At 41.2% G+C, this 25,878-nt stretch overlaps 1 protein-coding gene across 2 annotated transcripts; it reads right to left on the minus strand.

Annotated features, from left to right (window-relative positions):
- Window positions 1-870: 870 nt before the first annotated feature.
- On the minus strand, window positions 871-22,112 carry CDCA7L (cell division cycle associated 7 like). 2 transcript variants are annotated; one of them, XM_062569212.1, is made up of 9 exons: window positions 22,052-22,112; window positions 10,804-10,935; window positions 9,947-10,303; window positions 8,200-8,274; window positions 6,556-6,741; window positions 4,941-5,072; window positions 3,883-4,032; window positions 2,764-2,900; window positions 871-2,095 (listed from the first exon to the last, which is right to left on the minus strand). In XM_062569212.1, the coding sequence occupies exons 2-9, from the start codon at window positions 10,924-10,926 to the stop codon at window positions 2,065-2,067; spliced, it is 1,191 nt and encodes a 396-aa protein (XP_062425196.1). In that variant the 5' UTR covers window positions 10,927-10,935; window positions 22,052-22,112; the 3' UTR covers window positions 871-2,064. The 2 variants fall into 2 exon arrangements, with proteins under 2 accessions (XP_062425196.1, XP_062425195.1); XM_062569211.1 differs by having other exon boundaries at window positions 4,941-5,075.
- Window positions 22,113-25,878: the final 3,766 nt, after the last annotated feature.

A 25,878-nucleotide genomic window follows, 5' to 3' on the forward strand; every position in this document is an offset into this window, starting at 1 on the left:
AGGTACTTCACTGGAGTTAAGAAAGATCACTTCTGTACTGCTGAAGTAACTCTTTACTATCTCACCACAAAAACCGCCTCTATCACACCCTCTACAAAAAACACCACTATCTCACCACCTCTAGTTACACTTCAGTGTAATTCCCCAGCTTCTGGACCAGTGAAAAGTAGGAAAAAAATTTAACCACTCTGACAGGCACCCTCCGAGGTCCTCAAAGCCCCAGCTGTGAGTAGTTTCTAGTCACTACTGTCATTCGAAGGGCAAGCTGATGAAACCAGCAGTCCTGTCCAGGCAGGTGCTATTGTGAACTGCTATTCTGAGCATCACATTCATCTTTACATTCATAAAAGCGATAAAGCACAACAGGTCAACAGTCTACACTAAAACTGTATGTTCAAACATAATTTGCGCAAATATATTTAGCAATAAGCAACTGTTTAAAACCAAATTGTTCTGGTGTAGCACTACAGAACACCATTTAAACTATGTGCCTACATGTATTACAGGAGCCAGGTGGGATCTGCAACTAGGGACCATAGCTGAAGCCCGGCTCAATGAACTGCCTCTAGCAATGCCAGTCATTTTTGTAAGGACTATTCCAGTGAATCAAAAGGAAAATAAAAGTGTCCAGTATATAAAACTAAAAGCAGAGAGCATACTTACAATTGGACTTTTAATCTGAAAAGCAAAGGGAAGCCAGCTAAGTGGGTTCTGGCAGGAGTAGCTGTATTCTTAGCAGTTTAGCACTACAAGCCTACAGTGGTATATGCTGCTTTCTCAGAGTCTGCCTTGATAAGTACTTTTCACGATCAGCTAGCACAGTTGATTTGCCTCCCAAAAGCACATTCCTCAGTGAAATACATGTGTTCTATGTTGCTATTTCCTTATCTTTCATGTTGTGTGCAGGGGGTTCTCTATATAATGATTATTGACCTGCAAGCCTTGCTTCATTACACTGGTTAGGGGAAAGTAAATGGGAAACATCGTAGCAGCTCAGTGTATGATTTGACTCGGAAATGTTTCTCTTGATTATTCTTTATTCTCCCTACATAAAATGAAACTTATCTTTCTTACATAAATTTAAACATAATCAGACTACAATAAAAACATGTTACATTTAGACAAAGTTGTCTAAAAACTTGGCTGCACATATTAAAAACAATATCCAATAAGCATTATATTTAAAAAAAATCTGGAAACTGTTTAAACCAAGTGTGATTACTGTAAGATGGCTGGCTCAGGCAGCAGGTGCATTCACATGGAAAAACTGCTGGTGAGCAATCTTTTTTCTTTATTGGGATGAAACTGACAATTTTTTTTAAATATAGAACTTACAAAAACAGTGTGTCCCCCCCTTTTTTCCTTTTTTTTTCTTTTTTTAAAAAAAAACAAAAACAAAAACAAAAAACACTCTTCCACTTTCACGTTTCAGTGGTTAATTGCACTTTGGAATAAAAAAAATAATCATCCTCCCACTACTAGGTCGCATCAGCTTTGGCTGTTTGGCTGGAATATAATGGCATTCAGATGAAAGCATTTCTCCCTTCTTTGCAGGGACAAGGCCCATAAACTAAGCGGTGGAGAGATAAGTTCAGACAGCAATGACTGGAAAGTTGCTCCAGACCTGAGCATAAAGATTCACAAGGGTTTGAGAGTTTTGTTGTTGTTGTTGTTGTTTTTAAAGAGGCAGTATGCTTTATAGGTAGTTGTTAAACACCTTTCTGCTGACTTTCACGTTCATATAAATAAAAGTTATTGCTCAAATCTACAAACATTTCCATCACGTAGTTGTGTAGCCCTATTAGAAATTAACCACTCAAGGTTCAAGAGTGCCATTCCACTTGATGTACAGGTCTGTGCATAACTGAACACATAGATTTCTCTACTGAGACGCTTTCCTGAGAGATCTTTTGCATAAGACCAATCAATCAAAAAATTCTAAATGCAGAAATACATATACTATACTCTACAATTCTATCTTATATAAAACATAGCAATAAACTTTAAAAGTCAAAACTTGTCTACATATTAACCAGTTGCAGGCACAGCTTGAGTTCAGTGTTCTCAATTGTCATCCGCCAGTTGTTTTTGTAAACTAGAAGAAATGTGAGAAAACATAGTTAGTGCTTTTGGAAACTCAGATTCCCCATAAACACAGTATTTCCATTTTTGAAAATGATAGCTTCCGAAACACCACCACTATAAGCCTGAAGCAATCAATATTGATTTCAAGACATGGAAGAGCATTTCATTTTGCAAAGCAAATTAGCTGTTTGCCCACAGACTGCGACTCACTTTGAGGAGGCTGGTTTCAGCTTAGAAGAAACCTGATGTCCAGAAATTTACTTTTGCCTAGGTCCAGGAACTGCCCCAGGCCACATAAGTCCAAAGTATAATTTAAAAGGCTATATATTTTAAAAAGGAACTAGCATAAGTTTCATACTGGTTTAAAATCTAGAAAGTGACGATTTCTTGTTGAAGTAAAACCACTTATACTCAATGTTCAATGAGACTCCAAAGTAGAGAAACACCCTTTACAAAGAGTTATCTGCTGTCACAGAGACTAAGTCTCATGCTATGTTTAATGTCACACAGTTTCAACAGAAGTTGAAAGACCTTGAGCTAAGTTATTTTAGAATGACAAGCTAAGAGAGACTTGTACACCTTTCTTTTGAAAGAAATATTTTGAGAGAACTCAAGTTCAGGCAGTAATTTCAGAGTGAGGCTTAGGCTCACAGGCTGACCACAAGGTAAAGCTCTCACCTTTCAAGGTATTCTTTCACGTTGTCGTAGCCATAGAACTTTGCCAGGTGAATGAGCATGCCTGTGGCACAGCGACCATCACGCTTGCGACAGTAACTGCAGTTACATACTCCACGACATGGAGGACAGATCCAGTCCTGAAAGGGCAGGATTAAGGGTAAATCGTAAGTAAGTTTATATTCTCTTTCCCATTACCCAAACAGGCAAGCACATGGCTTCCTTAGCACTTCATTATTCACAGCAAGATTGTGAAAGTCAGAATCAGTCAGCCAACCAAACTTGTTACACTTTAAATTTCTCAGGATTAAAGAAATGATTAAGTTCTAGTCTGTTTGCTTGAATATTTCTTACTCTGACAACTCAGGCTCACTGAATGACTTGCTCGATATTAATTTAATAGACTAAAAGCACTGTAATACTGCCTAATGATAGATACTTCCCATGCTAGGCTGGTGAACCTTCCAAAAAGAGATGGGTACCCACAGTTACTAAAATTTCATTACATCTGTTAAGAGAGGGCTGCCTGGCATAGTACAGTATTCCTGAAACCATATTACACATATACCCATGCCTTTCCTAGCTGTCTGACAACAGGACATGCAGGTGGAGATACTAAATCTCCACATTGCAGCATAGTAGCTGTTGCTTCACTGTGCCAGGACATTGCTGTCACTAGTTTTCCATAGTCTTTTAGATTGGATCAGAGGACTATCTCTAAAGCAGGTGGAGAGAGGCAGTCTGAAAACAAGCAGAGTTCAGAGAGAATGATTATATTGCAATGCGTTTGCGTACCAATATGCCTCACTCTCTGCCAACAGTCTATGTACTCTGCAGGGTAACAGAGGAAAGGGAGCCAACACCAAGACTTTCAGGAATCATTCTCCCTTTTACTCATACTTAAAAATTAGGATCTGAGACAAACTGCTTTGCAAGGCTACATTACTGAAAGCATAAAAACAAATCTAGCTGCATCCCGGTAACAGCGTCAGTCCTAATAGTGCTATAGATCATTTTATGGCAAAAAAGTGAACACCATTTATCATGACTTTAAACTTGTCGCAGCTTACTAACAAAACCACACAGGTATACTATCCTTCCAGGTCAAAGAAATGTACTTACTGGATCTAGCAGTGCTGATTTCACATCTTCACCGTATCGATTTCGGAGACAAGGGCCACAGAACTGTCCCCTTACACCTCCGCAGCCCTGGTTACGACAGATTGTCTTTGTATCAATTGTCTTTTGTCGACACTGGTGGCAAGTACTACCCTAAAGTTGGAAAGGAAGAGAAATGCACATTTATGAAAGACCTCTTAAATGCTTCTTGTTAAAGTCTCCTACAATACCCTTCTCTGCTGACAGCAAAGCACAAACTCCAAATCCAAATCAAATTAAGCAAAGAAAATATTAGTAACAAAACATAGCTTCTGTTATGATGATCAATTATATAGCACATGGAAATATGCTAGGGATATATATAGACTTTATAGAGAAAGTGCCTGTCCTCAATTGCTTTAGAGTCTCATAAAATACAAACCTTATGTTGCATTTTTGTTCCCTTCCTCTCTCTCAGGAAAAAAGCTAAAACTAGTCAGAAGATGAGCTCATGACTCACCTCTGCAAATATAACAAGGCATGAAACGTATAAGATGCTCATCCAGATCTTTATGACTGCTAAATATACAAGTATAATAATAGTCAAATCATGTGAAGGAAAGGAGGAAGACTTTCATCCACAGCTTTGGAAACTAGCCAGCCCTTACAGAAATGTAATTTCTGGGGGTACAAGAAGCAGCAGGACTCTGTATTATTTAGTGGTACAACTATAGCATCAACAGTTATTAATGTTAAGTGAGAATGAAAGATAAATGGGACCTCAACTCTTATCAGTGGTGAGTCGTAGCTGTATCAATTTCCACTTAATAGCTCTGTGGCAGGAAAGACTTGGTCTCAACAGCACTTCTTAGCAGAGCCAAAGGTGGTGGGGCATAGCAACCAGCAGGGGCAAGCCCACAGAAGCTTGGCAAAGCTTTCAAGCTGTACTTGCACAATGTGATAATGCAGGACTGCACTCTCCAGAACTTCAGGAAGGACATCTTTTAGCAAGACCAGATGAACTGAAAAATAATTCTAATTTAGAGTGAATGTACAGCATAAAGAAAATAACAGCCACTTACTAGAACTTTATCATAGATTTTGTCTTTAACCGTGATTGCAATGTTGTCCAAGTCCTCTTCAGTAATATCCTTTGCGGAACGGTAAGATGAGTACTTCGATGACCTCCTTCTTTTGCGCACTCCACAATCTCCCTGCTAAACAAATTCATCTCAACACCTTTGTTCGGTGGCATGAAGACTCTGTCACCACCATTGGTGACAAATTCTTTCTTTCAGAATGGATATGCAGGCCAGAGGGGGTGAACTACAGGACTGGGGACCAAGGGAAGAACAGGTAATAGAGCTGGGTTTTCCATCTTTCTCTCCCTCTCCTCCTCAACTCTTTCTCTACTCTGTTTATTCTGGTTGTAGGTTCTTCTTTCCCATAATTATCTCCTTGCTACCTCTATTCCCACAAGTCCCTGTCACGTGTTACTGCTACCTCCTTTTCTTTGCATTCCCTGCACACCTCCAGTACATCTCTTCACACATGCATATTTCTTCCCCCTCAAAATAAGGAACTACAACCACCTACTTCCCCCACGCTTTGCTCTTTCAGTCTCCTACCATGCTCTCCTGTGGCTTTCTCTAATAACTATCTCTAATACCCTGCAAAAAAACTTACAAAAAATTTTGGGCTAAACCTACCATACTCAGCTCTTTCTTACTATCCTTTTCCTTATTTGAAAAGAGAATCCTCTGCCCACTGTTAAGTGGTCTTTTTCTTTTCCAAACGTATTTTTCTTTGACTCTGATGCACAGATCATCCACACTTCTCAGGAGACTTCAAATTTCATGTACATGTCTCATCCAATCCTTAGCTTTCCCCTACCCTATTTTTAACACCTTATTTGTCCTTCACTTTAGATCAGCTCTCTTCTCTTCATTTTCCAGACCATGTACTCATTCAGTGCTACTCTACTGTTTTAATAGCCAAGTTCCCTCTGTAATGCTTCAGCTATTCCCATTAGCAGAGCTGGGATCCAGCCTCAACCATGTACAGATACAGACTTAACAGTCTGCCTCATAAAGGCTCTACAGTGAATAAAAACATGCAAGTACTATGGGCCAAAGGGAGGAAAAACAAGAGACGCAAATGAATGTATCAAAAAGAGATTTTTTAAAAAATGAGGAAGAATACAATCTGCAACTCTGAATGGCTAACCAGTGTATCAGCAGTTGGCTGGTGCGTATTCCCTTCATTCATTCAAAGTTCAGCTATATAACTCCTCTCTATCTTCCCTCTGCTGTCTCCAGAGAACAGTTCTGGCTACTTTTTCCTTGGCTTGAAGATAAGGAAGATCTGTCCTGCCACCACCACCAGGCCCACTGCCTTGCCACTCTGAGGCCTTGCACAGTGTGACTCTAACAATTTTCAGATAATAAATAAATGCTAGAACATGAGTAAACTGCCTTGTTATGTTTGAATAAGACACAGTTCACAAATAGAGCCTAGTCAACGGATGAAAGCAGAGGCAAGAAAGCCTGCAAGACATTTTTTTCGGTAGCTAATCCCAAACCAAAGGTTCTCATTAACTTTCTGCAAAATGTTATGCCTGTTCTAAGTGTTGGACAAACATTTAAAGGAATGTTTCCTAATTCTTGATTGCTGGAGATATCAAAGTTGGGTAAATACCACACTGAGTCTTTTCTTCAAGAGGTTTTGCTGTCTGTAGCTACGGAAGTGTTCCGCAAATTTGGCAGCAGACACAGTAAATTTTTCCAAGGCAAACTTCTCTGGTGGACGAGCATTTCTGGTTGGGTTCATGCGACGCTCTATCTGACCTTCAGAAAATGTCCTCCTTGGGATTTTCTTCTGTTTCTAGAGACAAAAAATTTCCAGTAACAAGTGTTTGCAGTGTTAAACATCAGCAATTATCTCAAAATTTCTGCTTGACACTTGTACAATTATGATTCAATTTGTTCTTCTTCCATACTGTATTTCTTAAACCAAACCTCAGCAATTTCTAGCATACTTAAGAATTTTTCCCTACATCCTATAACTTTTTGTTCCTGTAAGAAGATCACATTCACAGGCAAATTCTTTACTGATTAACATCACTAAACAGTATACAACTTTCATGGGTAGCATTTTAAGGTGGAAGCTAGTTCTCATTGTTCTTCAGCAGTTCACGATCTTCAACACTTCAGATCTCCCTATAGCAGTTTGAACACACCTTCAAGGAGTAATTCAAGTTCTAGATTATTTTCTTTTATAATTTTCAATTGAAAGGGCCCTGCAAGACAATTAAGAAGTGTCCTTGCCTACATTCCTGGAAGGCACAAGGTATCCTCTTAATGTCATCATACGTGCCAATTACTGCAGGACTGAATTCACACAACAGGAGTCCCGCAGGGACACCTACCATAAAGGCATCTATAGAAGTATCAGCATATTAAATCTGGCAACATAAACAAGATGTAGAAAGTAACTCTGCTAGCTACCATACTCTCTCATTATTTCCTTAAAGTGAAAGACTTTCACATTACAAGGAGACGTGCTAGAAATCAAAAGCCAAGCAGAAGAGCTAATTAGTATATTCCTGCTGCCCTCCCCCCTCCTCAAAAAAGATACTAAATAAAAACAGTAAGCTTATGTATATATTAAAAACATGTTTTAACATTCTATAATAAGCGTTTACCTAGTTGCAAGGTTCCAGCCTTTTAGAGACTGTATCATTTATTTCCACATTATCATAAAAACAGTTTTACATGGTTTTAATAACTCTATATCCTCCTCAACTATCTTCAGTTCCTAAGACTTACGGATTAACATTACTTAAGGAGATCCTAGAGGAGCTGGGAGTCCTCTGCTTCAAACCAAAAGCTGCTCAAGGTAACTACAGTATCATCCCATTTTTTATGTTGGACTGGTTGAATTTCATCATCAGAGCTGTATGGGGAAATGTGGATTTTAAAAGAAAAGCCAATGACAGGGAAATTAACAGGATCTAAACACAAAGGAAAGCAACTACTCGTCTGTTAACTTTCTCATTCTTGCATGAACAGACATCTGTCTGGCATTTCAGAAGTTGTTCTGGGACGAAAGTGATGAAGTAACACCTGATCTTGGTCTATATATTTGCTTATAAAGTATCCTATAAAACTCCATTACCATGAAACTTCTGGTACCTAAATACTGATAAATAGCAAGTCCATACAAATAAAGTGTCCAAAACCAAAGCAAAATGGAACGTGGTAAAGGTGTTTCATCAGGGAATAAATTAATAGTAAGTTTGGCAAAAATACCTGTCATCTGTAGTCTGTCATGGAGACTTACCGAAGGAGTTGAGGTGGGTGTTTTCACTGGAAATAAGTCAGGTATGGAATTCAATTCTGCTAATAGCTGGGCAAGCTGAAAGGAACAATAATATTATATTGAAAACTCATTGTAAAGTTGAAAATATTGGACATGCATCATCCACTCCCTTCACATGCACTCTGAATTATTATAAATACATTAAATCTTATTGCATGAAACCTTTCTGCAGGCATTTCATTTAAGGGGGACTCATTTATCCCTGAATGAGCAAAACTCTGGTTTGAACTCTGCAGCTCCCATTGACTCTTACTGGAGTCATGCTGCTAGAATTATATCCAATGTTGTCAAAAACAGCAGTGAAGTGTTACATCATGCTTGTGGCAGCTACGACAGATAATGAGAAATTCACAGTTCAGGAGGGGAAAAAGGTAGAGCAGATGTCCTTGGCAACATAGGCGATAATCTAAGCTGTATCAAAAGACTGTAAGAGGTTCTCTGTGGGATATTTTACTAAATAACTGGTGATACACCTATGCTTCTTGCAAGTGAACAAACTGACAAAATGAGTGTCCCCTTAAGCAGTGAGGAAACAACAAGGAAACTGTTGTGATTCACTGTGGTCCTAGTAATGATGACAAGGAGCTTCCTTTTTTTCTCAGCACGAGAGCTGCTGCTGCTTTCACAAACACTGCAATCCGCAATCAACAATGTTAAATACCAACTGCTTTCTTTGAGTTCCCTCTCTGTGCATATACACCCAGGGACACATAGGCACACTCATCTGCAAAATCTTCAGCTCACTGGCCATCCCCCCAGCCACGGTATAGGCAGCACTACAAGCAATTTGGAGGAAGGAAGATTCTGTTGTACCATGTGGAAGATCCAAACGCACATTTACCTCTTAAGAGAAACAGTGACTGACAGGTCCAACAGTATGACTTGTCCTAGAAGATCAGGGTGAGGATACCTTCAGAAAAGCCAGCAATAGCAGAGGTGAACTGGCTAGCAGTTGTCTCTGAGGCAGCCACAGCAATCATAAGATTAAAAGGTGAATGCAGCACTTCTCAGTTAATACTTCTGTGTGGCATTTATTAAGATATATTTTATGTCATTACAGTTTTGTAACTAGGATGTTAATGAATTTAATAATGACTGAACTACAAGGAAGGCTGGAAGGTAAGAAGGAACAGCAGCAAGAATAGCACAACAACAGTGAGAAAAACAAGATAGATTAGAAATAAATACAAAACTAAACCAAGTTTTTACTTGAGAGCTGCAAGCCAACACACCCAAAACTGAAGGAGAAGCTCAGGACTCAAACCTTCACAGAGAGAGTTGGAGGAATTCTGGACAACAGATGGAAAAGTTGTTACGGGATGATCAGAGTCTCTCTCTTCTCCCCCAGGTACGTACGTACGTACGTACGTACACACACACACACACACACTCACTGGCTATATAGCTAAGTATTACTGTAAATACCACATCTCACACAACTGAAAACTTACATGTATGATCCTGGGTTTTTTAGCAGTATTTGCAACTAGTAACTAAAATAGAGTTCTCAGTCACCAGCAGAAATTAGAACTGCTATTGTGAAGATGACACTATGAACCATATGAAGGGATCAGCTATTTCTTTTTCTGACATGTTTTGAATATGAAGTCCCAGCACAGCACCTGCGAGAACCCCAAAATTCAAGTATGCTGAACCTAAGTACTCAGATGCAGAAACAAGAAAACAAAATATTCCTTATAAGTCTTACCATGGCTTTATTTTCTTTAATATTCATAGCTCTTTTAAGCAAAGCACTAGAATTTTCTTCCTGTGTTTCTTTAATGTCTTCTTCAGATTCTGAAGCAGAGCCCTCTAGTTTATGCCATCGCTTGGAACTTATTTCTTTGGAAAGAGGTGTGAGGTCTTTATTGTCCTTAAAAGGTAACTTAGAAAAAGCTGGTTCAGGCACTTTTTTCTCAGAAGACTTCCTGGTGGGAAACTGAAATGCAACACGAAGACCAAAGCTTCTTCTCTTGGGGGAAACCTTCTTTGTCTTATCCTCCTCTTCTTCCTCGCTACCCAATAAATTACCACGTTCTTCATCACTCAAATCCGACTCTACTGCCTACATGCAGAAAGAATTCCACATTATATTATCAGCTGTGACACAAGAAAAGGTTGGTTTTTAATCACTAATCCTAGGCAGCACTCTCATCACCTGAAGGCATTGTTCTAAATTCACCCAAACCAACAAATTTAAAAATGTCACAGCATGCGACTTTTCCCTTTGCAAAGACCAGCACAATATCTACATATTAAATATTATCTGGAGTACAGACAGCACAAATTTTCATGCTGGCTGTGCTCAGAGGAACAATCTTGCCCAGCAATGTCAGCCCCTAATGCTACAAGCATAGGGAGATGTCCTTCTTTCTATTATGACATACTACGTTAAATTAAGCTTTCCTTTCCATACAATACTTATTTTTCTTCAGCATGAATAATGAACATCATAGTGTATCAGAAACATTCCTACTAGAATACGTTTATGCAGAAGAAGTCAATATATACATTCACAGGTAAGTGAGTGCATGCACAGACGTGTTGCAATAGTGCTGCCTTTACCAGAACTTGTTTCTTGTTCACATCCACCTCACTTGAAGCAAAGCCTTCAAACACTTCAGTTTCGGAGTCCGTGTCTTCGGTGAAAATCCTCTGCAACTCCTCAGTGAGGTATCTGGACTGCATTCGAGCATCCTGTAAAAATAACAACCAGTAGCTATGAAAGACTGTCATATATAAAGTAGTGATGCACAGTCAAAATAAGAAGTTCCTAAGGTTTACACAACTATCAGCTAGATGGCAGGTACTGTGAAAACATTTAACAGGCAATATTTGTCAAAAGAAAACAAATAGAAGACATCTAGAATTTCAGCATCAATTCTTTTTAAATTAAAAAAAATCCTCATTTTGAGCACAAGAGATTGACTGAGCTGCTTCTCATGGAGGGGGAAAAGGGGGGCAAAGGGGGGAGGAAGAAGGGGGGAAAGAGGAAATCAACACACCATCACAGTAAGAAAAACCCTCCTTTTCTTAAATTAAGAGTAGAAACAAAATTCTTCTCTGGGTTTGCTGCAGAGGTACTAAAGGCTCCTGGCGATGGAGTCTGTTCCCTGTCATACTATTCTAAAGTAACAGATGCCAACACAAAACTCCAAGATCTTCAAATAGGCTAATTAAAAACCCTCTACCTTCTAAATACTCAAATTTCTGTTTTAGTGCCGTGGTTTATTTTTTTATCATTCAAAGATGTTCTTGGCTAGACAGATCCCAAATTTCTGTCAGACTAGTAAGAAAAAAAGTCATTCCATGAAAAATCAAATAAAATCTCTTTAAAACACTTTCCAGGACATACACATTACATACCGATAAGGCATAAATATAGTGTTTTCTCTGACACTTTAAAAACAATGCAGTCACTAAATCAGAAAATTAATTCCATACTTCTAATTTGAATCAGTATTAGCGCATCTGTCAATTTGTCCCTATTAATCTTCTGAAAGACTTGTTCATGGTAGGCACGTACGCATGTTATACCACACCTGCCTTTTGAAAGTCAGCAACATTTACTTAAGATAAGTTTTTTTTCCCCAATTTTTGTCTGCTATTTCTTCCTCCCACACAAGATAGAGAAATGACCTTTCATACGAGGCACTTGGCTAAATATCTTTATTCCTCCTTTCAATTCCCTCCCTTCTCTGACTTTAATTACAGACTTCTTTAGGTTAAGATAATGTCTGGTGCAAAACAGATACAATAGATGAGTGGAAAAACTTACAGGGGAATGGGAGGGGGAGCTACAGCATATGCTGTTTCTTTGCACTTAAAACATCTACAAATTATTATGGGTAATTGGAATGAGTTTTCTCTAAGCAAAATTACTTTTTTCTTTTGTTGATAGCTGCAGTGCAGCTGCTTGAGAAAGGAACAAACACAATAGGGAAGTTACTTTAAAGTTAAATTGCATTTCTTGGAGGAAAACTCAAGTTTGTATGGGTTCCATGTTTCCATGCAATTTCACACTGATGGTTGGGGGTGGAGGAAACTCTTGACCTGTTTCTCAGCTCAACTGACTGAAAGTAACAAACCGCGAGCTATGCTGTGTTACACCTATAAGGATGGTCTGCATACGGTAAAATAAACCCCAGGACTACCTATGGGAGAAGCCACTGAAACTCAAACCCAAGTGTGGAGATTACAGGGACAGGATTACAGAAAGCCCCACGGAAAAACGGACACGCAGAAGTCAACACTTGCAAAAGCACTCGTGCATCCCCATCCAGGGACCACCTGAAGCACCTGATTTGTCCCCAGGTGACGTGCCACTCATTGCCCCGCAAAGCAGGTGCCTGGCTTTCTAACCACCGCATCATTTTTTCTTAACTTCCCGTCATTTTGCTCTTTCACACCCAAACCATTTTGTTTCCTACAGAGCAAGCGCACCTACGGTCTTTCATAGCAGTAGTGTTACCTGGCAAAAAGTGGCCTTTTCCTGTACCGCTTAGAGGCAAAGACGTTAAGGTCAATACTGCTGGAAAGTTAAAATTACTCACAGCCTAAGGGAAACAGAAATGACGAGGAAGCTGTCTGTGCTGGCTCTATATTCTGAACAGCTCTCATTCGTGGACAAGAAATACCGGGTGGATTCCCCAGCACCGCATACTAAATTAACAGTACCTAGCTCTTACACAGCATTTTTCGTCAGAGGATTTTAAAATGCTCCGCAGCTGAGACCATTATTAATCCTCACTTGACAAACTGGGAAACCAAAGCACCGAAAACTAACATAACTTGCCTGCAGTCACCAAACAAGGGTAGCAGAAGTAAAAGCCTCTGCACGAGGTTTGCCCCACCACCATCTCTACGTTAATCATTCTTCACACTCTGTACAAATCCAAAAATACAGCAGGCTACCTCCTGGTTTCCTGAAGTTACCAGTAGCACTGTGGAGCACCAACACTATAAAAATGATTTAGAGCCCACAATACTTCACTTTTTCTTAGCAACTATCTTTCTGCGTACTGTAGACTGCAGCTCTACTCAAAAAAAAAAAGGCTTCCACATTTTGTACAAGCCTTTCAGGGTGTCATTTGCTTACAAGTCCCAGTAAGAGTACGTGCTCATACAAGACTCATTTTGTTTGATCCCTTTGCTAACACTGATCATCATCTTCATCATCTCTTTACCAGGTACTAACCTGGTGGGCTAAAAAAAGGAAGTCATTTTCAATTTTGTTATTAACGGAATGGAGAGACCTCGGCTAGGACAGAACTGGCACAAGTATCATTTAGCACATTAATCCATCTCTCGCTATAGCTTATAAGCTTGGAAAGAATGAAAAATTGAATTTTATGATAGCCAAGACAGAACACCATTTCTCTTCTCTTCCTGTAACCAATTCAAAGAAAAATAAAAATTAAATCATAAAAATACTAAATCATTATGATGATCAGCTATTTCACCGCTAAAATACCACAGAATTAGCAAATCTCAAAATAAGAATAAGAATTAATGCTTTCTGTGGGTCACCACCATTAAAACAATTTTAGTACAGAAGCAGCAGTAGGAGGATATGAATTTCTGAAACAAACACTGCCCATCTGCAGTGATACTCACAATACCCATCTCTTGTAATGCATTGCTGCTTAGTCTTATACATCCATTGCAGGCTACCGCTGGATGGTTGTTTTCTCTCTCTTAAATACTGTATTGAAGAGTTATAGATACCTATTTCACTTAAGCTCATCCTCTAATGAAATCCAGTTTCCTTTTTATATTATGAAAGAGTGTTAAAAAGTAACCAAACTCTGAAAAGGATACCAAGCTCATTTACATTTATTTTTAATAAAAGGATTACAGATTCTGAGTTTTTGCTATAAGTTATGGCTTGTGCAGTCTTGATGTAGGCTCAGAGAAATACTACTGTACCAAATGAGCATAACCAAGCCATGGAAATCTGTTCCTACCTTTTTGCCTGATTCCAATGAATCAAAACTATCACAGCTGTCCTCTGACAACAATGTCTGTATGGGAGCATCTTCCTGAAACCCCAGAAAATCTTCATCATCACTGGGGGCATTAAAAATGTCAGCCATATCTTTGGGTATCTGCTTCCAATTCGAAATGAGACAGAAGATAAAGTCAGACATGCCAATTTACTAGGAAAACTCAAACTGGCAATGGTAAACTTCATTTATTTTTACACTCTTATTCAAGTAGAAATAAGTATAAGAAATATTCTGTGTAGCAAGACTGTATCTCATTTAGCTAAACTCCAGGAAATTCCGTACAGACTGTTTTAATCCCTAAATACAGACTCCTAGATCTGGGACTAGAGAGGGGGTGCAATATGCAGATGTTTAACTATGCACCTCAACAGTGCACCTCTCAGATGTAAGAATATCTGCATGCCTAATCTTCACAAGAGCGTGATCAGGGTCCCCTTCGTCAGCAGTGACACCATTACCACTCCTCCTCTTACGGAGGAGGCCATCAGAAGTGAGGCAACACACCTCCAAACATAATCAAAGGCTGAACAAGTAAAATGAAATTTCATCATGTTATTTGTAACGGTATTTTACATATTTTAACAGACACTTAGCTAATTCCAAAAACTAAAATTTGGAATTATTAATTAAAAAAATAAAACAAAAACACTCTTTTTTTGGTCACTAATTATGCAGCACTTATTTTGAGACACATGGTAAGAAAGTGAAAACCCACTTTATGAAGAATACTTCTTGTTTGCTTGAAGGCCAAGATTTAGCCAGCCAGGGAGCACTGCCACAGGCACTTTCTGAAGTGACCAAAGTCATGACATAAGAGTCCAAGAGGTTCAGTCTCAATACCAAAGGAAACTTGTATCACCAGCGCTAACATTTCCCATGGTCAAGTACTTTATCAGGCATTTCAGATAAGCCTCACTTCGTAACAGGACAATCAGGAAGCCTTCAGACCGCTCTGACCCAGGCTATTTTAGGATTGTATGTGTGGAAGGACAGGATGAACAGATCCAACCTTAGAAAAACGAGGCAGGAGGTATTTTGCACTGCCTAATTAATGCCCATTTCCTACCCTAAGCCTCAGAGTACATCTTTATGCATATTTGTATCACTTGCAAAACCATTTTGCCATTCACAGAAATGCTCAGGGCGACAAGTGTCTGAACTGCTCACTGGGGACGAAACATTTACATTCTATATCCACGGGGCATACATTTCATGCATACTGCTTGTACTAAAAAAGAGCCTCCCTCACTGTATTTTGTACACTAAGGCTGCAAGTGGAATTTCCATTGTTCTGATTAAATCTCAGAAATAGTGAGCGAGTGAGATCAACAGCGGACTGGTGAGGAAGATATGCTTCTTGCCCAAAGGAGAAGGTCCCTAGCACTGCAAGCTCTGGAGAACATCCCCAAGATGAACTCAGAAATAGAGAGTAGCCTGGACTTGCCCACTGTCACAGACAACCAAGAGGCTCAGGGCCTCGTGTAATAATTTTTTTTGGTATTTTTTATTTGTGCCAAGACAAACATCCCCTAGGCAAATCATTCTCTAAAAATAACATTCCTGTTAAAACTCCATTTCTGTTAGGACAAGAAGCAGCATCCCGATCAAAGCCTCAACTCACTGAAATAAGTAACAGGCATATACGGGCTTAATTTCTTGCTTAAATTCTTTCTCTGCTTTTACAAAACTGACGTAAACAGACTCAAAACTGATTTACAATGGCTTAAGCAAGAGCACAATTCATCTGTAAACAAATGACCCTTGCAGGCATATCACAGCACCATCCAGCATGCTGATGCAGAAGTCATGCTGTCCCTATTAGAGTCCTTTTGGCTATTCCCTCGCCCCACCTCTTCAAAGGAACAGCCAGAGTCCCGCTCCATCGCTGTGAGGGAATACACTCAATATGGAGCAGTGTTAAAAACGAAGCATTATGCATTTTAATGGCGTGATGAAAAAACATACAAGGAGCCGCGAGCCTTGTTGCTATGAATAAATTGCTTCCAGGAGCCACTGCATTAGTTCTTGTGCTATTGTGCTGCTGAGTTAGCCACTGCTGCGATTACTGTATGCCTAACTAATTTCTTCTTCTCCGTCTATTACTTCTGCATCTGCACCAGAGGAGCCATTATGGGGGTGTAATTACTGACTTTGAACAAAGAAAAAAAAGAAAAAATATTTCCCAGTTGAGGACCTTTTTTTGATCTTTACCAAATACTGAAGTACTGATTTAAGTAACTTACTGCAGAACTTCAAAGCTTTTTAGTTGGTGACCTGCTCCCCACAGTCTCATACAATTGCTCAGGAGTCTCCTTTCCACCTAAATGTCTTAATTTAATAACAGAAAACACCTCATTCATGTAGGGTGGCCATACCCCAGGAGTTTTAAAAGGGCACCCTGATAACACACATCAACAACTGTGTTCTTAGCACAGTGAGCTGCCCTTTTCTCCTCTGGCTCCTTCAAAATATTCTGCCCAGTTATTTACTGCCTACTGTGAAGACCAGATACAGTACAATGTTGTCAACGTTATGTAGTTAGTCTTGCAGCCTGTAGGGCAGTAGTACTTAAAAAAAAAAAAAAAAAAAAAAAAAAAAAAAAAAAAAGAAGAAGAAGCATCACCTTTTAGAAGCACAGGAAAATGATGGCTCATCAGAAGGGTGATACTAAATTACTGAACTTGACCAAAGTCTCAGTTATCTGCTTCAAACGTTGCCAGATTTAAAGCAGAAATCTCAAACGTGTCAACAGCTATTTTACAAAAGACTAATTAAGACTTGCACTTCTAAAACACCTGGTTCCTATGTCAAGAAACATGATCAAGACAAGTCCAGTTTCAAGCAGCTCTTAGAAGCAAACAGGATGTGAATATAAGAATAACTCTGGCTCTGTACATGTGTGCAGGTCTTAGGCTTCAAGTATAATTCCTAATTTGCTGTAAAAAGCAGTGCCTCTACTCATTTAAAGAAGCCTTTACCAACTCTGCAAAACAGTCTTGATTGAAGTTTGCCAAGGAACGCACATCCAGCTCACCCTGCACCAGACACCTCCGCATCCTTCTCACCCTCCACCTCATTGCCAGTGTTTCTATCCAAGAAACCATGTGTCAAGTGTACTGCCAGTGTGAGTCCTTCGCCATCAGCAGGCAGACTGACATCAAAGGTGAGCTAGCTCCAAAATCCTTTACTAGGATGCATTCTTGTATTTCTTGTGTAGTCCTGGAAGTTTGTGGATTTTTTCAGCCTGATGTTTTAATTAAAATACATTTAGAAACCAATTAATTCAGCATTACATCCTATCAGTTTAGCTCTGACAACAAAGTAGACACATGCCAAGAAAGAAAAAATGTATTTGCCTAAACACACATGTTATAAAAGTAATCTATTCTAAGCACTTCAAAACAGCAGGCACTTCAAGAGAGGGTTTTTTTGCTACTATACCTTCTCAGAAAAGAAAAGAAAAGAAAAGAAAAGAAAAGAAAAGAAAAGAAAAGAAAAGAAAAGAAAAGAAAAGAAAAGAAAAGAAAAAGAAAAGGATAGGAAGCCAGAAGCCAGAGAGGTGCTGAATATTTCAAGTTTGATTAGAGAAAATATTTCAACACGAAAAAACACAGGTTCAGACAAAATAGAAGTCTGCATGAATACTGTAGAAACTTGAGAAATAATGTTTTTCAAAGATACTAGTTCCAAAAAAATAAGTACTGAAAATATAGTAAAAGCTGGGAACAATTCATAGGTGCTGAAAAAGTCTAAATATCGTTTCTTGTAAAAAATGTTATAATATCTAATGACTTAAGTTATTTTGGCACATAAACTAGTTACTTGTTTAAAATACCCACAGGTCACTTTTCAAAAGTAGAAGAAAATATTCCTTGCTATAAACAGCACACAATCCAACACTTCCCAGAACAACGAAGCCTAAGTATGTTTTTTCAGCAAAAGATCAAAGTTCAATATATCCTCAATTCTAACTCCCCTTCTCTAAATCTGAAATAATAAAATACCGCCAGCACATCCAAAAGTAGACTGAAGAGAATTACTGTTCTAGAGGAATTGAGAGAATTTAGCTCATTTGCACCCAAGCAAATTGTCTGACCTGCCACGAACAGCAACGAATGATGAAGACAGAAGATGAGGCTGGCGGAGACATTAGAAACCGTTCACTCCAGTATTCAACACAAGCAACAGACAGTAACACACCTGATGTCTCCGCAGTCAAAACAAGATTTTTTTTTTTTTTAACTGCTACCCCACAAATTTTGCCTATCTTGTTAAGCAAGAAGAAAAAGAAAAGCCTTGGGTGAGATTTTTTTACATTTCACATCAACAGTAAGAATTCTAATATCTCAATTGAGAAAGCAGCCTTATTGATACAAAATATATGCAACTTCAAAAACAAATGCAACTTCCCCTTCTGCACGTTGGTGCTCTGCCAGGCTAAAAAAAGAGAATGCTTGCATGTACACCCTCTATTTTGGTAGAAATCATGAAAATTAAGTTATCTGTACTCCACTGTCAACCATATCCACAAATATCTCTTGCACATTTTAAATATTGCCTTCATTGCCAATTATTCCACCCTAGCATGTTTTTCTGTAACAAAACACTATCAGGAGAATGTAAAGTATGAGAAAGCAGGAGGAAAGGAAATTCCCTATTTTTGTTTCTACCAAAAAAAATGTCCTTCCCTCATTCAAGTTTACACAATGTATAGACGCTCATATTTCAAGCAGATAATGAATAATTTCAGTAATGTTCAAATCTTTTATTTATTCATTTCAGTCAAACTGAAGTCATCCTAGTCTAATCTCAAATTAATATTTATACAAACAAAATGCGTTTAAAATCACATCTTCAACCAGTGCTGTGGAGACCTCTCGAGATGCTCAGGGCTTGCGATGCAGGCAAGCCCCCGGGGATGCTACCCAAGGGCTACAGGCACTGCATTCAGCACGCGTCCCCCGAGTAACAACCGGACAGAGAAGCAGCTGACAATTGCCACCAGCGTGAGGAGAACAGAGGGCCCTGCCCGAACGCTGGTAGCTGCCAAACCAAAAAACCCCAAACTTTTTGCAAGTCAAGACTCCAGTTGCTCCCCTGGAACCACAGTGGTGAATCGCACTGTACATCAGCTCCATTTTAAACATCACACAAACTTCTGAGAAAGAAACGAAAGGCAGAGAGCAGCAAAGCCACGCATGATGGCGGGGAGGAATCACACAACCACACACGGTCATATTGACTGTGAATACCATCTGAACAGTCTGAGGCACCAGATACCCCCTGTCCCCTTCCCCTCCCCAAAACAAAGGAAAGATAGGAAATAGGGAGTATACCAGGATTTTTCAGCAATTTCTCAAAAGCATCAGAGCACAAAACCCTGAAACCTTCTGGATGACAAAGTATTCCCAGCCCCAGTGGTAACAAAGTGGAAAGCAAGAAAGTGTTACCAGACAAAAGAAGATTAAAAAAAAAGAAAGAAAAAGAAAAAGAAAAGAAATACAGGTCATCACATCATTTTAGGAGTTTTGAGTAACACTTTGATTCCATCCAAGCTGAAGATGGATTATCCCTGTGCCTGTCTACCTGTCATAGCAAGGTCTCCTGGGACTTTCAGGGTGGTTCACCTTCCTATGAAAAGTTATGGTCATTTTTACCCTAGTCAACATACTGCTAAATGTAAGTATTCCATGAAGTTTTAGTAAATTTGGCTATGTTCAGAATAGTAAAGCATCATTTCTACACTGTTTTACTTAAACTAGTAATTAAATAAGTTCAAAACCATCAAGCTATTTATCATAAGCACAAGGTAAAGTATTACCTTTTGTAGGTAGCTACCTGAAATCTATCCCATACTTTTCAAAAACACTGACAATGTAATTACGAGCCTTCCAGCATACAAACACAGCCCAAATGCTGCCTACTGCTACAGCTATTCTTTTGCAGTATCTAATCCCTCAGTGATCCAAACAGTAGTAACTACTACTTCTGTATTAATTTTGCTTAATTCCAGAGTATCGCTTTTATCTGTGGTTTCTAATTGCTTCAGAGTCCCAGAGATCCAGGCAAAACAGCTTTGCATAACATCACTGGCTTAAGGAGTTGAGCACTATGCATGCTTTAACGGTACAAACAGAAATAGGCACCACAGTTCAAGAGACTGCCACACTGTTGACGCACGGGACGGGTCCCCCCTTCATACTTGGGCTGCCAGCGTCCGAAGCTTACTTAATCAGCACCCCTTTAACAAACTCCAAATTTCTGAAGTTGCTGTACAAAAATCATTTATATTAGTCCCAGGTGGCACATCACTTTGGAGAGACAAGGAAACCTACGTCTTTCCGCTTCAGCCAGAAGCGAATCTGCTGCTGATCGGTGCAGCAAAAAAAGGAGCCAGAGCCACAGGAAGGCAACAGGCCCTGCTCAGTCAAAAACAAGCTCCCACAAGAACCGAAGAATCACAGAATGGCTGAGGTTGGAAGAGACCTCTGGAGAACATCTAGTCCAACCTCCTGCTCATGCAGGGTCACCTAGGGCACGTTGCAGAGGGTTGTATCCAGGCGCATTTTGAATGTCTCCAGAGAAGGCGATTCCACAACTTCTCCAGGCAAGTCTCATGCTCAAAACAGGAGAACACTGAGGAAAGGTGGCATCTTTCTCTCCTTTGCTCAGCCTTAAAAGAAACCTACTAGCGTTTACCTATTGCAGAAAGGTGCCTGCCAGACAGCAAGAGCCTCTCTTTACAGCATCAGGTATGACAAGTGCTATTCACGTTTATTGTTTCCTGTCAATCAAAGGTTCTCACGGTGCTTTCCAAGCAGTCGGCACTTTACAGCGCTGTTATCCCCACTTTGCAGGCGGAGAACCTCAGGAGCTGGCTACACAGAGGCGCAAAGTTTACAAAGTACCATGCAGGCCACAGGTGCCATCAAGCACTTCAGTCTCTCTACGACATCCCCCAATTCTTCTTTCACAGAAACCCACATAAAAATCAAACCTTCTGGCAACAAAAGCAATTAAAACACTGGTTTTACCCCCCTCCCTCGGCATGTACGAAGACTGCAAGCACACAAGCAGCCTCGCGCGTCAAGGCGCAGGTCGCCCTTGGACAAGAGGACACCGGGCGCTCCGATGGCAGCACGCCTGCGCCTGACGGTCCTAAGCGTCCAACGCCACAAACGCTCATAGTGTCCCGGCGATTCCCGCTGGCGCTTGTGCATCTGCGAGGACACAAACCGCGGACACACGCGCTCCGTTTCAGAAAGCCACGACTCCTACCCTTCCGCGGCGGCTTTTCGCGGAAAAGCTCCCCTCCAGGAGGCCAAAGCCAACGCTCCAGGCTTTATCCGAAGCGCTACGCAGGCCGGTAGCGCCCGGGTCCCCCGAAGGCGCCGGCGCGCTGCCTGGCTGCCACGGATACGCCGACACCGGCCGCGCCGCGCCGGGCCGGGCCGCGCCGGGCCGCGCCGGGGAGGAGCCGCCGCCGCGGGCCCGGTGAGGCACCAGCCCCGCCGCGCCACGTGGATGCGGGGAGCCCCGCCACGGCCCGCGCTGCCCCCGAAACAGCGCCTGTTCTGGGGGGGAGAGGGGCGTTTTTAGCCCCGCCAGCGCCGGCGGGGCAGGCAGCGCCGCCTCCCCCGCGCCGCGGGGGCGAACAAAGGCCGCCGCCAGCGCCAGCGCCCCGGCCCGCGGGCGGCCCCGGCCCCGGGCCCGGCTCCTCCACGTGGCGGCAGCCGGCCGGGCCGGGCCCCAGCGCGGGCGGCCTGCGGCGCGGAGGGGGCGCGCACGGGGACGGGCCGCCTCACCTTGCCGCGGCTCGCCGCTGCCGCCGCCGCCCTCGTCGTCGGGCCCGCCGCCGCCGCCCTCCGACCGGCCGGCCGCCGCCGCCGCCGCCGCCCGCGCCGCACCATCGCGCCCGCCGCCGCCGCCGCTCGGCTGCTGCGGGGCGCGGGAAGGAGGGAGGGAGGAGAAGGGCGGGGAGGAGCGCGGGGGCGCCGCCGCCGCCGGCTGCGCGGGCAGCGGGAGGCGGGCGAGGCGGCGGGGTGGAGCCGGCCGGCGGCGGCGGCGGGAAAGGCGCGGCGCCGGGCCGGGGCCTCCCCGCCGCGGCTGCGGGGAGGGGAAGGGGCCGGGGCCGGGGCCTGGCGGCGGCGGCGGGGCCCAGCGGCTGCGCCCGGGCCGCGCTCGCCCGGGAGCGGGGGTGACCTGAAGCAGCGCTCCGGCCTGACGGAATAACCGCTGATCCTCCAAGTAACTTCCCTGCTTGTTTTGTTTTGTTTTGTGTTACTATCAGGCAGGCGTAAAGCACGTGCGTTTTGAAAACGCGAAAAAAAGACGAAGGGCAATAATTCTGAAGAGCTTTCTAGAAGCACTCTCAGGCTTTTCAGCGGTGGGTACCTTTGACTCGGGGTTGTTGTGCAAGTGGCCTCTGAAGACGGAAACACACGAGAAGAAGCTGGGCTGTTCTGTTGTTTTTTTCAACATCAGGCCTGGAAGAATTCAGATTTCAAAATGCTGGAAAGTAGATCGAGTTGGAGTATTTTAATAAAAGATGGGGGAAATGGGAATATATTAATTGTGGAAACAAAAAATTGATATATTTTCCTGAAGTGATTTCCTGCTTTTTTTATATATTCTTCCAGACTTCAGCTAGCAGGAAGAAAAATGGACACAAACATAGAGAAACACTATTTTCCTACTTTTTTCAAATATCCTCCTGCAATCCTTGGTTAGGAGTTCTATTTTTAATGTTATAAATTTTTATGATAGTTGTTACTCTATTAGTCAAATGAATACTGTATTAGGCATTTTATCTGGTGATTACTGAGTGGTTCAGGAAGCAAAACAGCCCTTTGAGCCAAGACCGGCCAGGAGATGCCTGGTCCCAGCCATGTGCAATGAGTGGTGGTTGTGATGGTCCCTATGCAGCTTTTCCCTGCGCTGCTGACACTGAACCCTCGATCGCTTAGTGCAGCGTGAAACAGGTCACAGAAACCTGTTGAGATGATATTTTCCGTTTGTGGCTTTGGTAAACAAAAAGTGTAATTTTCAATATACGTGTAACTAACTTTATACTGAAGATTTCTTCCTGGGTGGGCCTGGAGACTACCACTCATCTTCACGGTAGTCTACCTGCTACTGTCCTCTCCAACTGTGGGTATCCTTAACCGCTGACCAGTGATCTCAAAAGGATGGACTCTGCAAGTGGCTGCCAGATATAAAACTCTCTCAAAACTAGCTATGGAGTATCTCCAGAGTTTGCAATTCCATAAAATGCATACATGTCCTCTTAACTCTACTGTTCTCTGGGATTAGTGAAAACAATGCTCATGGGCTGTGTCTAAACCAGGGGATGTGGGATAAGGCCTGGGGCATGCTCTTACACGGGTTTCTGTCTAGTAGCATGTCATGTACTTCCACAAGCTCTCTAGTTTGGACATTTGGACAAGGAAATCAAAGTGCTGATCTGCCCTGTCATCTAGCTAAAATAGGCCCATGACAACAGTCTTTGTAGTTTTTGCATTGATTTATTTTTTTAAGATGAACCAGTTATGCTGGTAGCATATTAGGCAAGCTCTGTAGCTTGTCTTCAAACCCATTTGTGAATCACCACATGAGTAGCAAATTCAGAATGCTTTCGACTCTTTTAGTACTTGCTGAATGCCGTCGAATTACACATTGCATACGTGTTTTACTTTAGGGAGGACTCCAACATTCATTGTGCACTCTGCCTACTAATTTTCCTGTATGAAAGTGAAAAGACAGATGAGAAATTACCTTCTGTTGCTCTCTGAAAAGCCACCCAAAAAAGTGGTAGAAGAGCCTCTCCATGTAGCCTCTCCAAATAGCGTAGTATTTGATCCTCAGTGTAACACACACTAATTGATTTCCAAGGTGACTACCCATTTGAGCCACAAAGTACTTCCAAGATATTATATTTTAGCCATATAGAGCGTATTGTTAGAACTGAATCTGAAGCAAAGTGGTTACATGCAAACAAAGAACCGTTTAGCTAGAGCAGGCCATTTAAATACAGGTTTGCATTGCAGTATCCCCTATAGAAACACCTGCAGTTGTCACTCAGGGTACAGAAATAAGCTTTGTGGATGAGGTAGGGAGGAGGGAAGAAGGCAATTCAGTAGAAGACAAAGTGTGGGAATTACATATAATGTCAACAAAATTGAAATGTAGACTTTCTAAAATAAGAAAGTGTATAAAATCTCTTGTGTAACAATACGTAGCCCATATACTCCTTAAAGACCTGTATTTTATATATTCTATTGCTGACCCTGTTTTTTCTTTTCCTTGTCCCCAACAGCTTACAGTACTTCATTTTGTAAAAGCTGTCAGAGCACTAGCTTGGATTATGAACAATGGTTTTGAAAGAAATGTGTTGACTCTGCTGAATAAAATTGCATTCTGTTATAATAGAGATGTGTGACTATTGTGCTTATATATATACATTAGGAATTGCCTAATACTTCATGCAATTTGTTGCTTTGTTTCTTTTTCTGTTAACTTTCCATTTCATTTTATACTTTGATAATCATTCTCCTTCCCAGCATTTTCAAGTCATTTGTGTCAGATACTGCTCTTTTTATCGTTCTTTTAGAGTTGAGGGTTTTTTTTTAATTTCTTTGGTTTAATTTGATAGCAACTGTATCTCAAATTCTTCTTACTGTGGGTTTTCTATTACTGAATTTGTGCTCATTTTGTTTACTTCCTTTCATATTGCTTCAGAGTTTGTTTATCTAATCTCAATAGCTTATGTATTATTGCCTTGTCAGTAGAATCTCATCAGCTCCTCAGATGAGATGCAGTTAGATTTTAGGTACTCTTCAACTTCAGCCTTATATATTAAACCTGAATTATTTTGCAACGACTTGTTCCGTAGTAGCCTTTGACCTTGCTCTTCATCCTGTGAGAGTATTGCTGATAATTTCTCCAGCCAGATTTGGATTCTTGAACTATATAAAGAAACTCACAGCAATAAGTTCTTTCCTGGACTTGGGGTGACTATTAGAATCAGACTATTAACTTTTTGAAAAGAACAAATGTTTACTGAAGAAATTATTAGCTACTCTGAATATGTGTCAAGTAAAGTAGCTCTATCAGTTTTTGTGGTCCATCTCACTAACGTGCTGAGGTACAGTAAAATTACTGGATAGGACCAGCATCTCTCTGAAGTGGCCTTGTAAATGATAAGTACAGTTAGTATTAATTTCAAATGAACAAGTACCATCCTAGGTTATAATTCTGGATTTTAGTACTGTCAGTTCATCAAGCTGGATGAATGTGAAAATCAGTCCTAACTCCTGAGCTATGTTTTCAGTGCTCCCTCCAAAAGTCCCTAATTTGGGGGCCATTGTAATCATGATTGGGAATTTTGCTCCTATCTTCCTGCCACCACATTTCTCTGCGACTTGTCAAGCATTTTAAGTAGCACGCACTTTCCCACACTTCTCAATGAATGCTGACATACCTAACTTAAAAGGATTACTTTCTGCTGAGAGGAATTGTAATCCTCTTTTCCTGCTCTGCAAATCCTCTAGTAAGTGAAAAAGAAAGGCCAAGATCTGTTCTGCTGTGCAGGGCAAATCACCATCTCAGAAGATATAGAAGAAAACAACGAATG

This window comes from Rhea pennata, chromosome 2, assembly GCF_028389875.1.
Source record: "Rhea pennata isolate bPtePen1 chromosome 2, bPtePen1.pri, whole genome shotgun sequence".
NCBI classification, from domain to species: Eukaryota; Metazoa; Chordata; class Aves; order Rheiformes; family Rheidae; genus Rhea; species Rhea pennata.

Coding starts and splice junctions, on each gene's coding strand:
- CDCA7L (XM_062569211.1), bottom strand. CDS start 10,926: ATGCAGTCCAGATACCTCACTGAGGAGTTGCAGAGGATTTTCACCGAA. Junction 6,742..8,199: donor CACCCACCTCAACTCCTTCG/GTAAGTCTCCAT, acceptor TTTTGTCTCTAG/AAACAGAAGAAAATCCCAAG. Junction 2,901..3,882: donor AATCAGCACTGCTAGATCCA/GTAAGTACATTT, acceptor CTGCCCTTTCAG/GACTGGATCTGTCCTCCATG.